This window comes from Narcine bancroftii, chromosome 7 (genome assembly GCF_036971445.1).
Source record: "Narcine bancroftii isolate sNarBan1 chromosome 7, sNarBan1.hap1, whole genome shotgun sequence".
In the NCBI taxonomy this organism is placed as follows: domain Eukaryota; kingdom Metazoa; phylum Chordata; class Chondrichthyes; order Torpediniformes; family Narcinidae; genus Narcine; species Narcine bancroftii.
The window spans coordinates 30876334-30890581 of NC_091475.1; the positions used below are offsets into that span (position 1 = coordinate 30876334).

Below are 14248 nucleotides of genomic sequence, written 5' to 3' on the forward strand. Positions count from 1 at the left end.
TACAAAACTCAGACAGGAAACCATCCTTTTCTGGTGACTTATTACTTTATAATGAGGTCTAACCTCCACTAGGGTGAAAGGGGCATCCAATTTTCTCTGCTCTTCCAAATTTAATTTAGGTAAGTTTATTTGTGATAGAAAATTATCCATTTTATTATCATCATTTAAAGATTCTGATTGATATAATTTTGTGTAAAATTGTTTACAATTTTCATTAATTTCTTGTGGTTTATAAGTAATTAAATTAGAATAATTTTTAGTTGCAATAATTGTTCTTGATACTTGTTCTGTTCTTAACTGCCATGCAAGAACCTTATGTGCTCTTTCACCCAATTCACAGTACCTCTGTTTAGTTCTCATTATCACTTTTTCTGTTCTATGCTTCTAAAGTATTGTACTGAAGGTTTTTAATAATAAGTTGTCTTCGTTTGTTTTCATTTACTTGTTGCTGTAAGTTCTTTTCTAAATTTGTTATCTCCATCTCTAGTTGTTCTACTTTTTTCATAGTTTCCCATAAAATAAGTTTATAAGTAACCGAACTGGAGTTGGTCTCAAAAAAGTTCATTATGTGTCTTCGAATGAATTCACAAAAATCTTTCCTTTTTAATAGCATAGAATTGAACCTCCACCCATCAACTGATTCTTCTCTATCCAACATAGTTATTATCAACAACAAAGGAGAATGATCAGTTAAAATTCCTGCCTTAGACTCTGCTTGTTGAATTCTATCTTGAAATTGTGCAGATATTAAGAAGAAGTCAATCCTAGAGTAACAATTATGCCTATTTGAACAAAAAGAGTAATCTCTTTCTCTTGGATATATTCTTCTCCATGCATTTATTACATTTTAATCATTCATTAACAACAATGTAGCTTTAACTGATTTTGTCCGTGCTCTTATAGATATGTCTAAAAAAAATTAAAATCTCCCCCATTAATATATTATCATGTGTATTTCCTAAATTTATAAATGTTTTGTATAAATTTTTCATCATCTACATTCAGTGCATATATATTCATAAGTGTCCAATATTCTGGAAAAATTTGACTATGTACCATATCTTCCTGCAGGATCAGTAACTACATTTTGTATTTTAACTGGAAGATTCTTATTTATTAAAATTACTACTCCTCTAGCTTTTGAGTTAAATGAAGAAGCCGCAACATACCCTAACTAATCTTTCTTCTACTTCTGATGTTGTTTTAATTAAATAAGTTTATTGCAAAAAAGCTATATCAACCTTTTTCTTAATACATGTCAAAATCCTCTTCTTTTTCACTGTACTATTGAGCCCATTAATATTAAAACTTAAAGTATTCAATTCTTTATTGATTGGTATCTTTTAAAAATAATTGGATACCATACCTCCCCTTCACCTCTCTCCTCCCAACTCCTTGGTATTTCAAATCATTTTTAACTCTTGTGCTAAGGCATATGCATCTTATCAATCCAGGTAAAAAAAGAAAAAAAAGAAAATATTGTAGCAGGCTTACCTGACGCATCGCGGGCTAGCAGTGCAGTGCTAGGTGCCAGAGTACAGCGAGTGGATCAGATGAAGCCCCTGCCTAAAGGCACTTGTCCCTGTGGACCAGCAGCTGTTCACTAATGACCTCATTAATAGACAGGGAATAAAAGGTCTGGGTATGTCTGCAATAAACCAGTCTTGAGTTGACTACCTTTGTGTGTGTTTGCCTTTATTTAGTAGCATCTACCGTAGTAGTCACTACAATATAAAAATAAAAAAACCTCCTATTAACTGTTCAAATACTACGCATTACCCCTCTCTATTTTGTGATTTGATAGCTGTCAGTCCATTTTCCACCAGCCCCCCGCCCCACCGAATGCTCACTAATATTCCAATTCATTTCTATTAGACTGAATAAAGTAATTTTAGTTCATTCCTTAAAAATCAATAAGAATTTCAGACTCCTGCTTGCTGTTTTGCCCCCGATCAACTTCTTGATGAATAGTCGGTAAAATATCCACATATTCTTGTGCACATCTGGGGTCTGTAAAAAGCTTGTTTGCTCCTCCTTGCACAAAGATCTTGAGAGTGGCAGGATGGTGTAGAATAAATCTATAACCATTCTTCCACAAGGTATTCTTTACTGGATTGATTTCTTTCCTTTTCTTAACAACTCAAAACTAATGTCAGGATAAAAGAAAATCTTGGTTCCATGATATTCCATTGGGCCCTTTCTCTCTTTAGCTTGCTTTGCTACTAGCTCTAATACTTATTCTCTGTCCTGATAATGAAGAAACTTTATCAATATAGACTCTGGTTTTTGATCTGGTAATGGCCATAGCCTTAAAGCCCTGTGTGCTCTTCCTATTTCAATATCACCATGAAATTTATTCTGTCCAAGAACTTCAGGTATCCAACATTGAAAAAAGGTTATTATAGTATTCCCTTATTCAACTTCTTTAGGCCAACAATTTTGATATTGTTTCTTCTACTAAAATTCTCCAATAAATCTAATTTCTCTCACAATTGTTTATTCACAGCAGCAAGTGCATCAGTTGAATTCTCCATTTTATCCATTCTATCCTGAACCATTTCTACACCAAATCCCAAATTTTAACTTTCTTCCATATCAACTTTTTTGCATTCTGTGTACTATATCATATTTCTTCATTTTTTTCATCTGATCTTTTATTATCTACTCTCACTTGTTTTAGCTCTTTCATCAACATCAGTGCTTCTGTACTTAACCCATGTTTTTATCTGCATTTTAAATTTGCTACCTCCTTTAGTAACTTCTTCAATTCAGCAACACATTCTTCTTCTGTAGGCAGCGTTTCAATCAAGCTGCCATCTCTAGTGACTCCTTCATATTCTTTTGTTAAGCGCCAGCACATGCGCAGTGATTCTTCTTGTTCCTCTTTGACGTCCCTCCGTAGCTGCAGCTGCAATGGCCCTACAGTTCGTTGAACAGCCACCTTGAGAAATCTTGTCGGTCAGCTGGAGACTTTCACCACAGTGTCTGGATCCATCTGCAAGGTAGGCCTTTCTTCTTGTCCTTGTCAATTTCTTTGCTGCGTTCTTGATGGACCAGCAATATTTTCTCTTTTTACTGAAAAAGATGCTTTCTGACTACACTTAAGCAGTTTCTGAAACTTTGATTCCGATCTCTTTATTGATTTTACACTTTTTAAAAAAACGATTTCTCGGGAGAACCAGATTCTTACTTACTGACTCTACCTCATCATGTGATGTCCCCCACATCACCTCATTTCAACCCCTACCTTTTATTTCCCCTTAGAAGATTAGTTGAATTCCTTTGCAAGAGAACCTGCAAAGACCCTCTTAAGGATATTGGTTGCTCCTACTTTAACGTGTCTTACTTGTAAAGGGACTGTCTCACCAGAAATGTCTGGATTTCTTAGGAATCTGGAACTTTTCCTTCCAACTTTTCCACCCATGCATTCATCTGACTTATTTTCATATTTCTGTACTCTCAATCACATGTCACTGGTAATCCAGTGACGTTAAGCTTTAGGTTTTGTTTTCTTAACTACTTTCTTAGCTCTCTCAACTCTGCATATAGGACCTCATCCCACTTTTTACTTCTATAACTAATGTGGACCACAACCTCTGGCAGTTTACCCTTTCCCTTCAAGTTATCCTGCAGCTGTTCTCTGTTCTTCTTAACCACGGCACTATCTTTGTCCACAGGAATTACTATATGTTCCCAGAACTATTGAACCCCATCCCTATTTATTTTTGTTGTGACTGCTAAAATGAAAATATAAGAACAAACTTTGAAAGGAATACAAATGTGATTTTGATCTTGGTCTGCTGATGCCAGAATGAGTTTATTGGAGTAATAGCCAGATTTGTCAAGCCTTGGCTTAAATTCACGTAGAAACCTTGTAAGTAGCAAGTACAGTTTAGCATCAATGTGTCATGCTGAAATATAATAATATAACTTGTGCCTGCAACTATCATAGGCAAAGTACTCCACATCATTACACAAGTTCAAATTCTTCAACTGTTCTGATACCTTGCCCTCCTCAAACAGCTGGACCTTCCTTAACTGGTGACAAATCCATCAACTGGTCTACAGGTTTAATTCTGCTTGAATAGCATGCTGTTTTTTAATGGCATGTAACTACATATCATTTGCTTCAGTATCAAGAAAATATCTCTTATTTTAAAAAATTACATTTCTGAAAGTTAGTACAATGATAAACTCATCACCTTTGAAAGGTACTGGAAGTAAAAATAAAAGACAGCCTAAAATCTATAGCTCTATATTGTTTCAACTTAATTCCACAATATGTCCCGTGTGGCAAAGTCATTTATCTTGCTGTCATAATAAGAGGCATTGCTGACATGCTGTGGATAGTTAATCATCTGTTGCGACTTTTACAGTTAAATATACTTTCAATCATTCTGCAAATCATGTTCTGCCACTGAACTATGTCCACAGAATAATTGTTAACAAATAATTGCAGAGGTGGTGCTGAGTAGCAAATGAGGGCAAAATTAGTAGATTTAACTAGCTAGTATGATACAAATAAAACTCAATTCTGAGTATTTTGAATAAAAGTTCAGTTAGTGCAAAAGATAGACAATCAATCTTGGATAAAAGCCACATCAACATTATTTCTCTCATTAAATACTGTGGGAAACCACAGCACAGTGACACTGACTCAAGTTATCCACTCAAATCAATACTGGTCAAAAAATGATCCATCAGTTTGACTTGTACTTCGAAGATGAGCATCTTCCTGATCTTGTGCAATTTCCAACCTGATGGTGAGAATTGTATCCATTAAATCAGAGCTCCTCAAATGCATATTGTGAAGAAAGATTTACAGGCATGAAACCTTTCAATTTGGGAAAGAGGGTTTTACATTTCTTATATCTCCATCTCTCTAGAAAATCTTACTGCAACTCTACAAAGGTTTCAAACATAGAGAAATCAGAATTTAATATTTAAAAATTCAGAATCAGGATTTATTGTCGTGAACAAGTCATGAAATTTTGCAGCAGAATCATGGGGCGAACTTACATATTATAACCATCTTTCATCATTACTATAAGAAATAAAATAAAACAAATAATAATAACAATAATTAGTTCACAAAAAGTAAGGGAGTGTCTTTGGTTCATTGATTATTCAGAAATCTGATGGCAGCGGGGAAGAAATTTGCAATTCAGCTGGTGCGGATCAGATCACTGACCCATTAATTTTACTATAAGCACCTCTTGTACACTACCTACATTTTTGCAGCATGAAAATAAAAAGATAATTTCCAGAGGGTTAGTGTAAAATCTGAAGATTAGCGAAACATTTACTTTATTTTTGCCACTGTAAGGTAGATAGATGTATGTAGGGACAATTTTACCTCTATACTGGAGGATACGATAATGATGCTCTTGATTCAATGAGTTTGAAATCAGTTCTACGTAGTTGAAGTCCAACAAATAGTTCCACATTCAGCAATGTACCATTACAATTTAAAAAGAGATAATTATTACAAATCAAATATTCATCCATCATGAGCATGGAATCTTTTATCCACAACCAAAAAAAGCAACTAATTGAAATGTTAAGGAAAGCTGCATACATTTTCAAAATCTCAGAATGAGAATGACTGATTTCAGCTAATAGGAAATTATTACAATCTGTAGTTAGGACAAGATGGTTTCTGTCAAAAGTATTCAACCTAATTACATGATGTAACTGATTCTGCCAATTGTATACTTTTCTTTCCCTAACCTTCTAAGCTCTGCAGGGTCCTACCACCAGGTCCTAATGTTGACAGCTCTGTACAGAAAGGAGCAGATGGTATTTATCTTAAAAAGCCTACAACCACGGAGGGCTATGACGAAGTTGGAGACTCCGGGGGAGCTGTGAACTGGTCACCAGAAATGGGGAGAACACCACCTCCTCCCATTGAGAAGGAGAAGCACAGGAGACAATCCTACAGGATGGTGACCACAGAAGTGGACCAGCGAGGGGCTCAGCCAGTGATGGAATCACACAGGCTGCAAGCTTCTGGAGACTGGCTCATGGTCTATCGAAACCAGGATTCAAGAGAGCACCAAGGGCAAGAAGAGCTCCTGAAGGGCCTCGGGTGCTGTCATGCTGAAGGCTTCCTGATCGTATCGGATGTTTGGATCTGGAGCTCCGGTTGCCGATGGTTTGAAATTGCAGGAGTGCTGCAGGTGAATCCATGGACACTCAGTGTCTCTGAAGGGACTCGCTTTTACTTTACTTTGAGAGACACTGGTTAACAGCAACTCTTTGTTTGCTTTACAGCAGATAACAGTTACAGTACATCATGTATGTGACATTTTTAATGTATCACTACATGACAATAAAAGAAACTAATGAAATCATTAAAAGCAATTTCCATTTATTTAATACTAGAAGGTTGATATTAGCAGACCAATGCTATCAGAATGCAATGAAAATGAATTAAATTGGTAAATACAAGTTTTCTTGAAAGCAACACAAATTAAGGGAATATCCATGTATTAGAAAATGAACTTCCTTACACACTGTGGCATGATTCAAGATAGTTCATGTATTTAATTGGTTGACTGCTGATCACTGAGGTGATTTCAGTGATCTCTTCAATTTTTGGGAAATACGCAAAGCAGCAGGTTCAGTACAGTTTAAATAAAATTACTATCCAATTAATATCAAACTGAATAAAATGATCAATATACATTACATACTTAATAATTTTGGAAAAATAACTATCTTCTTCCTAAAATTGTTCAAGATTTGATGAAAAGTCATAAATTTAAAAAGTTAATTCTGTTTCTCTCTCCCAGATACTTCTGTCCTGCTGAGTATTTCCAATATTTGTTTTAATTTATATTTCATTTACTGGATGCTGATCAACTTTCTCACCACAGGAGGGAGCAGACGGTATGCTGTCAGACACCAGAATACCAGATTAAATAACTAAATTATGGTTGAAATTTACCAAGACTGAAGTCGCACTGGTAGGGTTCTCTGATATTGAAAATGTAGCTCCGAATACATAGTAGGGCTGTTATTCTGACCCAGCAAGTCAAGCAGCTGCACTGCCAAAATATCGAAGGAACATTCAGGCAAAGACCACACATTAGATTTGACCACACAAGGTCAAAAATAATCCTAAAACCATAAGCCATTCCTTCCTGGGATATTGAACTATTTCTTCAAAATCAATCAGTATTGCCCGTAAAGCACCGAACCACCAGCACGAAGCCATTCTCACTGAAATAAACCTCACATTCCTCGAGACTGCAGATTCGGAACTCAATACCCCACCAGGAACAATTAACCGCGGAAAAATCGCCAGTCATATCTTATTCCCGATGTCGGGTCTGAAATCCTATGTATTTCGATAAGAGTTGTAGACTAAGAGGGAAAGTTTAATGCACATTCTACTCATTTACATGAATGAAGTTGATGAAAATGTAACAGAAAACTTGTTATAATATAATTACTGCTACCAAACACAAGTCTAAGGCAAAGGCACAATTCCAAGACATACCATATAACTTGTTAATTATTTATGGAATTCTTGACACAATAATACATTGAAAATAAATTTGTCTACCAGGTACAAATTCCCAGATTATTTGGTTTTTAATAATGTTCACTAATCTAATGTTATGCATCTTCTAGAGACAGAGACACGAGAGTTTGTGGGTGCTGGAAAATGGAGCACAAAAAAAAAGTGCTGGAGGAAGTTGGTGTGAAACACTAAAGTCTGCAGACACTGTGATTGGAGTAAAAACACAGAAATGCTGGGGAAACTCAGCAGGCGTAGCAGCGTACATAGGAGGTAAAGATCTTAAGTCCTTCAGACCTTAACCCTTTCTTCAAGGTGTGAACAAAAAGCAGACAGGCGCCCAAGAGAGGAGGAACTCAATCCAACAGGTGAAAGGCAATAATTGGACATGGAGAGGAAAGGTGAGAACTGATTGGGGGAGGGGTGTGGCTCTGTGAATGCAGAGCTAGAAGAAAGGAGACAAAAGGACGGAAGGAGCGAGAGGAACAGGTTCAGGGAAAGTGAGAGACAGGAGGGGGGCTAATAGAAACCAGAGAAGATTATGTTAATTCAATCTGGTGGGAGGATGCCCAGATGAAATAGGAGGTGGTGTTCCTCCAATTTGTGTTGACAAAGGGCTCAGACCCAAAAAGTTGGTTATGTATCTTTACCTCCTATGGACACTACTAAGTTTCCCCAGCATTTTTTTGTTTTTGCTGGAGGCTGTTAGTGGGTTAACAGTAACCGTGGAGACAGAAGGATAGTCAATGTTTTAAGTTGAGATCCTCCTGGTCAGTATGCAGAGGTGAGGGGGAGGGGAGGGATCTGGCTGGTGAGAAGGGGAACCAGGTGTGAGCAGATAGAATGAGGTAGATAAGGGGCAGGTGGAGAGAGAGAGGTTGCAAGTAGCTACAACTGGAATCTAATAAGTAAGGAAGCCAATTAGCACCTTGGCTGTGTCCACCCCAATTGCATGGATCTCCCAGTGGCCACCTATTTCAATTCCCCATCCCATTCACTTGCTGACGTCTGTCCATGGTCTAAAGCACTGCCAGACTGAGACCACCTGCAAATTGGAAGATCAACATCTCATCTTTCGACTGGGAACCCTCCAATTGGATGGCATTAATATTGACTTCTCTAGCTTTCATTAAAATGCCCCAACAATCCCACCCCCCATTTCTTCCCCCGCCACCTTTCCCCACCTCTGTCTCTTCCGTTCCTGTCTCCTTTTGCACAGACATGATCATTTCTCATCGCTCCCCTTATCATATCCTTTTATTGGTCTTCCCCAACCCAGCATTGTCCGAATTTTGAGATTTCCTGCTTTTGGCTCATCCGACATTTTAAAATTTTTTTAAAAATTTCTCACACTGTGAACCATATCAACCAAAATATGTACAAACATTAAATATACACAATGGCGCTTTTCCCCTTCCCTCCCCCCTCCTAAACCAATAAATATTCAACATATACAATACAATAAAACCATAAAACAATGTCTTCACACAAGGGAAAAACAAACAAGAAAAATGTGTCATCTACTTTTGCACACTAAATCAAATCGTTTTGTCTTCTTATTATTTTAGGGGCTGGAGTCCCGAGGCAAGCACTCTCTGTTATGTTCCATGTATGGTTCCCAAATTTGTTCAAACAATATAACTTAACTTTTTAAATTATATGTTATTTTTTTCCAATGGAATACACTTTTTCATTTCCATGTACCATTGCTGTATTCTCAGGCTCTCTTCCATTTTCCAAGTTGACATTGTACATTTTTTTTGCTGCTGCTGAGGCTATCATAATGAATCTTTTTTATGCTTATCCAATTTGAGGCCTAATTCTTTATTGCTTATGTTACTTAAAAGAAAGATCTCTGGATTTTTTGGTATGTTGTTTTTTGTGATTTTATTTCTGATTTAGTTCTTCACTTTTGCACATGCCCAAATTGCATGTATTGTTGTTCCCATTTCCTTTTTACAGCGAAAACATCTATCTGATGTTGGATCCCATTCTTTTAATTTTTGAGGAGTGATATATAACCTGTGTAACCAATTATACTGTATCATGCGTAAACTTGTGTTTATTGTATTCTTCATAGTTCCAGTACATAACTTTTCCCATGCTTCATTCTTTATCTTTATGTTTAAGTCCTTTTCCTACTTTTGTTTGTGTTTATAGCTTATTTCATTATTTTCCTTACCTTGCAGCTTAATGTACATATTTGTTATAAATCTTTTAATTATCATTGTATCTGTAATCACATATTCAAAGCTGCTTCCTTCTGGTAATCACAATCTGTTTCCCAATTTATCCTTTAAATAAGCTTTCAGTTGATGGTATGCAAACATTGTACCGCAAGTTATTCCATATTCATCCTTCAACTGTTCAAATGTTAATAAATTATTTCTCAAAAAACAATTTTCTATTCTTTTGATTCCTTTTCTCTCCCATTCTCTAATGGAAAGGTTGTCTATTGTAAAAGGGATTAGTGGATTTTGCGTCAAAAACAATTTTGGTATTTGGTAATTCATTTTTTTCCTTTCTACGTGGATCTTCCTCCACATATTAAGTAAATGATGCAATACTGGTGAGCTGTTATATTGCACCAGCTTTTCACCCCACTTATAAAGTATATGTTCCGGTACCTTCTCCCCTATTTTATCTAGTTCTATCTTAGTCCAGTCTGGTTTTTCCCTTGTCTGGTAAAAATCTGATAAATACCTTAATTGTGTGGTTCTATAATAATTTCTGAAGTTTGGTAACTGCAAACCACCTTGGTTATACCTCTCTATTACTTTATCTAGCACTACCCTCGGTTTCCCCCTTTTTCCACAAGAATTTCCTTATTACCCTCTTTAGTTCAACAAAGATTTTCTCTGTTAAGGGAATTGGTAACATTTGAAATAAGTATTGTATCCTTTGGAACACACTCATTTTAATGCAGTTCACCCTCCCTATCAATGTTAATGGTAGTTCTTTCCAATGTTCTAAGTCTTCCTGTAATTTCTTTATTAATGGCTGATAATTTAGTTTGTACAAGTGGCTTAAGTTATTGTCTAACCTGATCCCTAGGTATCGGATTGCTTGTGCATTTAAATTGCTTGTGTATTTGCTTCACCATTTAAATGGTGATTCTTTTTTAAGTTCTGTATAATCCTCATTACTCATTGGCATCATTTCACTTTTGTTTGCGTTGACCTTGTACCCTGATATTTCTCCATATTCCTTCCATTTCTTATGTAATTCTTTTATTGATATCTCTGGTTCTGTTAGGTATACTGTGATATCATCTGCAAATAAACTGATTTTATACTCCTTCTTCTTTATTTTTATCCCTTTTCTTTTATTTTCTATTCTTATCAGCTCTGCCAATGGTTCTATTGCTAAGGTGAACAATGAGGGGGATAATGGACATCCCTGCTTAGTTGATCTATTTAATTTGAATTGGTTCGATACATATCCATTTACTACCAACTTTGCCAATGGTCCATATATAATGCTTTAATCCAATTAATATATTTTTCTGGCAGATTGATCTTCTGTAATACTTTAAATAAGTAGTTCTACTCTACCCTGTCAAAGGATTTTTCTGCGTTTAAGGCAACAGCCACTGTTGTTTTTTTATTTCCTTGAGCTGCATGAATTAGATTAATAAGTTTACAGATATTGTCCACTGTTCGTCTTTTCTTGATAAATCCAGTTTGATCTTGTTTTACTATTTTTGGTACACAGTCGGCCAATCTGTTTGCTAATAATTTCACTATTATCTTATAATTTGAGTTAAGTGGAGATATTGGTCTATATGATGCTGGTGTTAATTGATCCTTCGCTGTCTTTGGTATTACTGTAATTATTGCTGTCTTACATGAGTCTGGCAAGTTTTGTGTTTCTTCTACCTGATTCATTACTTCCAGGAGAGGAGGGATTAATAACTCTTTAAATGTTTTATAAAATTCTATTGGAAATCCCTCCTCTCCTGGTGTTTTATTATTCAGCAGCTTTTTAAATATATCCTGTACTTCCTCTATTTCAAATAGTTTTACCAGTTTGTGTTGTTCCTCTTCTTGGAATTTTGGCAGTTCAATTTTAGTTAAAAACTCTTCTATTTTATCATCCTTCCCCTCATTCTCAGTTTGGTATAATTATTCATAAAATTCCTTAAAATTTTCATTAATCTCTGTTGGGTTATATGTGATTTGTTTGTCCTTTTTCCTTGATGCCAATCCAGTTGTTTTAGTTTGTCCTTTTTAAGTTGCCAGGCCAATATTTTATGTGTTTTTTTTCTCCCAGTTTGTAATACTTTTGCTGTGTTTTCATTATGTTCTTCTCCACCTTGTATGTTTGTAATGTTTCATATTTTATTTTTTTGTCCGCCAATTCTCTTTTTCTTTATATCATCCCTTTTCACTAGTTCCTTTTCTGTACTTGCTATCTCCCTTTCCAGCTGCTCTATTTCCCGATTGTGTTCCTTTTTCATCTTAGTTACAAAACTTATTATCTGTCCTCTAATGAAGGCTTTCATTACGTCCCATAAATTAAAATTAAAATGGCTGAAACACTGTCATTTAAGTATGAGTACCAACTGGAGATTACAAGAATGCAATCACATTTTGTGCATTAAATTGTTGAAGCTTCATTATACTAACACTGAGAATTGTGAAAGGTTTTATTAGATTACGACCTTATGTCATTGTCAGGTCCATTTATTATTTGAAACTATACCCTAGTAATTGTAACACACACTACTTCAGTAAATATGAGGCTGAGCCACTGGCAAAAATAAGAGTGACAGACATACACCTCAATTTGTAGCTTACACCTGTCAGAAAAACTTTAGTGAAGTGTTATAGTGGTGTATGATATATCGACAGATTTGGGAAAGCTGAAAAAATGTTTCAAAATACTCAGCTGGTCAGGTAGCCTCTGTAGAGAATGAAATAGCTGCATTTCTTTATCATCTCCATATTCTTGAAATACTTTAGTTGTGTCTTACTCCTTTTAACAATAGAACACTTAATAAGTTGCCATAGAAATTATAATTATTCACATCATAATAATGAAATACAATGTCAGAAACTATCTTAATTCATATGAAATATTTGCTCCAACTTGTAGTTAACAAAGCATCAGGATGCAAATCAAATAAGTGTCTTTGAGACAGCACAAGAGAAGGTAAGAAGTCTAGCATCAATAAATATAACATTGGTTTTCAAAAAATCATGACAAAACTTAGTATTAAAATTAATATTTGTGCTTACATAATATTTGCAAATATATTTGCAACAGCTGTCTACATTTAAATTCTTTAGGGAGTGATTGACACAATTTTGCAAACAAAAAAAAATGTAGGCACGGAGAACTGGCGCTCTTCTGCTGAATGTCATGAAATGAGTAACAGTAATCTCAAGGGGTAAAGATATTTGCACCCAAATGTTTTAAAAGATCTACCTTTTCATACTGACAATTACAGGACTGTTCAATTAAAATGGCAACAGTTGGCATAGCAGTTAGTGTAATGCTATTACAATGCCAGAGACCTGGGTTCAAATCCAGCACTGCCTGTAAAGAGTTTATATGTTCTCCCTGCGTCTGGACGTTCTGGTTTTCTCCCGCCTTTCAAAACATACTGGGGTTGTAGATTAATTGATGTATTTGGGCAGCACAAGGCTGATAGCCTGGAAGGGCCTGTTATCCTGCTGTATGTCTAAATTTAAAAATATAAATCATCCACTTTTCTCCAGTAAAACTCACCCGTTGTCCATGTAACACTTCCCTTGAGGTTAGATCAAATGTTAGTACTTGGCATTGCTGATGAACAACTGGAAACCTCAGCTGAGTTCAGAGATATTACAAATTGTGTTGGACAATATCTTAGGGCAGACCATACACAGGATAATTTTGTTCCTGGTGCTTAGAATATTAATTTTTAAAGTCTTTGGTCAAAAAAACTTGAAGGAGCAATGAAATATATTATTATTCATTGTGCTGTATTTTTAAAGCATAAACAGGTGGAGCATTGTCAAAATTAGCTGTAAAATAGCTTTGTATATTTGCACATGCCTTTGTAGTATTGTTAAAATTATGGGTCATTTATTTTCTTTGGTATCATTTAAAACAGATGCTAGTTCCCCTACATATGGTTGGTGTTCAACAAACAGGGTTGCCAGCACAAGAGAGAATTAACACTGTACAAAAAAAAAACATTGCTACGGTGTTGTTTTGATTTCACAATTCTTAAACCAGCCCCAATCCTGCTGTTACTCCACTCTACTTTCTCTGTGGACTTGACTTGCGGCCAGTGAGGAAAGCAGTCTGTTATTTGTCACCTGCAAATGCATACGATAAAAACAGCAGGAGGCCAGCCTCAGCCTACCAGTTGACACTTGCATTTGTCAACACCCTGTTGGTTATATGCTCAAAACATTGATGAATAATGCTGATAATGTCATCTATTTTTCTTAATTTATGAAACCTTTGGTTATTAATATTCTTAATTTATGAAATCCTTAATTTATTCCTTTACATGTGTATTTTCATGGTGTATCTGTGAAGTCTCCTGATAGGTAATGATGGATTTGAGGTTAAAAGATAGTGTTTCCAGATTCCAAAGGTGAATGAAGGCATATGTGAATTTGGGAAGTCCATCAAGTCACAACCACTTAAGAAAGTAGCAGCATCTTATTGTGTTATGCACTGGCAAACAGTCTTATAACTTGAAAATTACATTCATGCCTGCAATTG

The 14248-nt window shown here is 35.6% G+C and overlaps 1 protein-coding gene across 8 annotated transcripts in view; it reads right to left on the reverse strand.

The window, feature by feature from the left end:
• The window catches only part of LOC138738687 (cyclic AMP receptor-like protein A), a 233758-nt gene that overhangs the window by 66771 nt on the left and 152739 nt on the right, over positions 1-14248 (reverse strand). Inside the window, exon 12 of one of the 8 annotated variants that reach the window (XM_069889389.1) lies at positions 12417-12502. The exons of the other annotated variants lie outside the window; for them this stretch is intronic. Within the exon in view, the coding sequence (XP_069745490.1) occupies positions 12417-12502 (86 nt within the window). The remainder of the gene's footprint in view (positions 1-12416; positions 12503-14248) is intronic. 8 annotated transcript variants of the gene reach the window in all.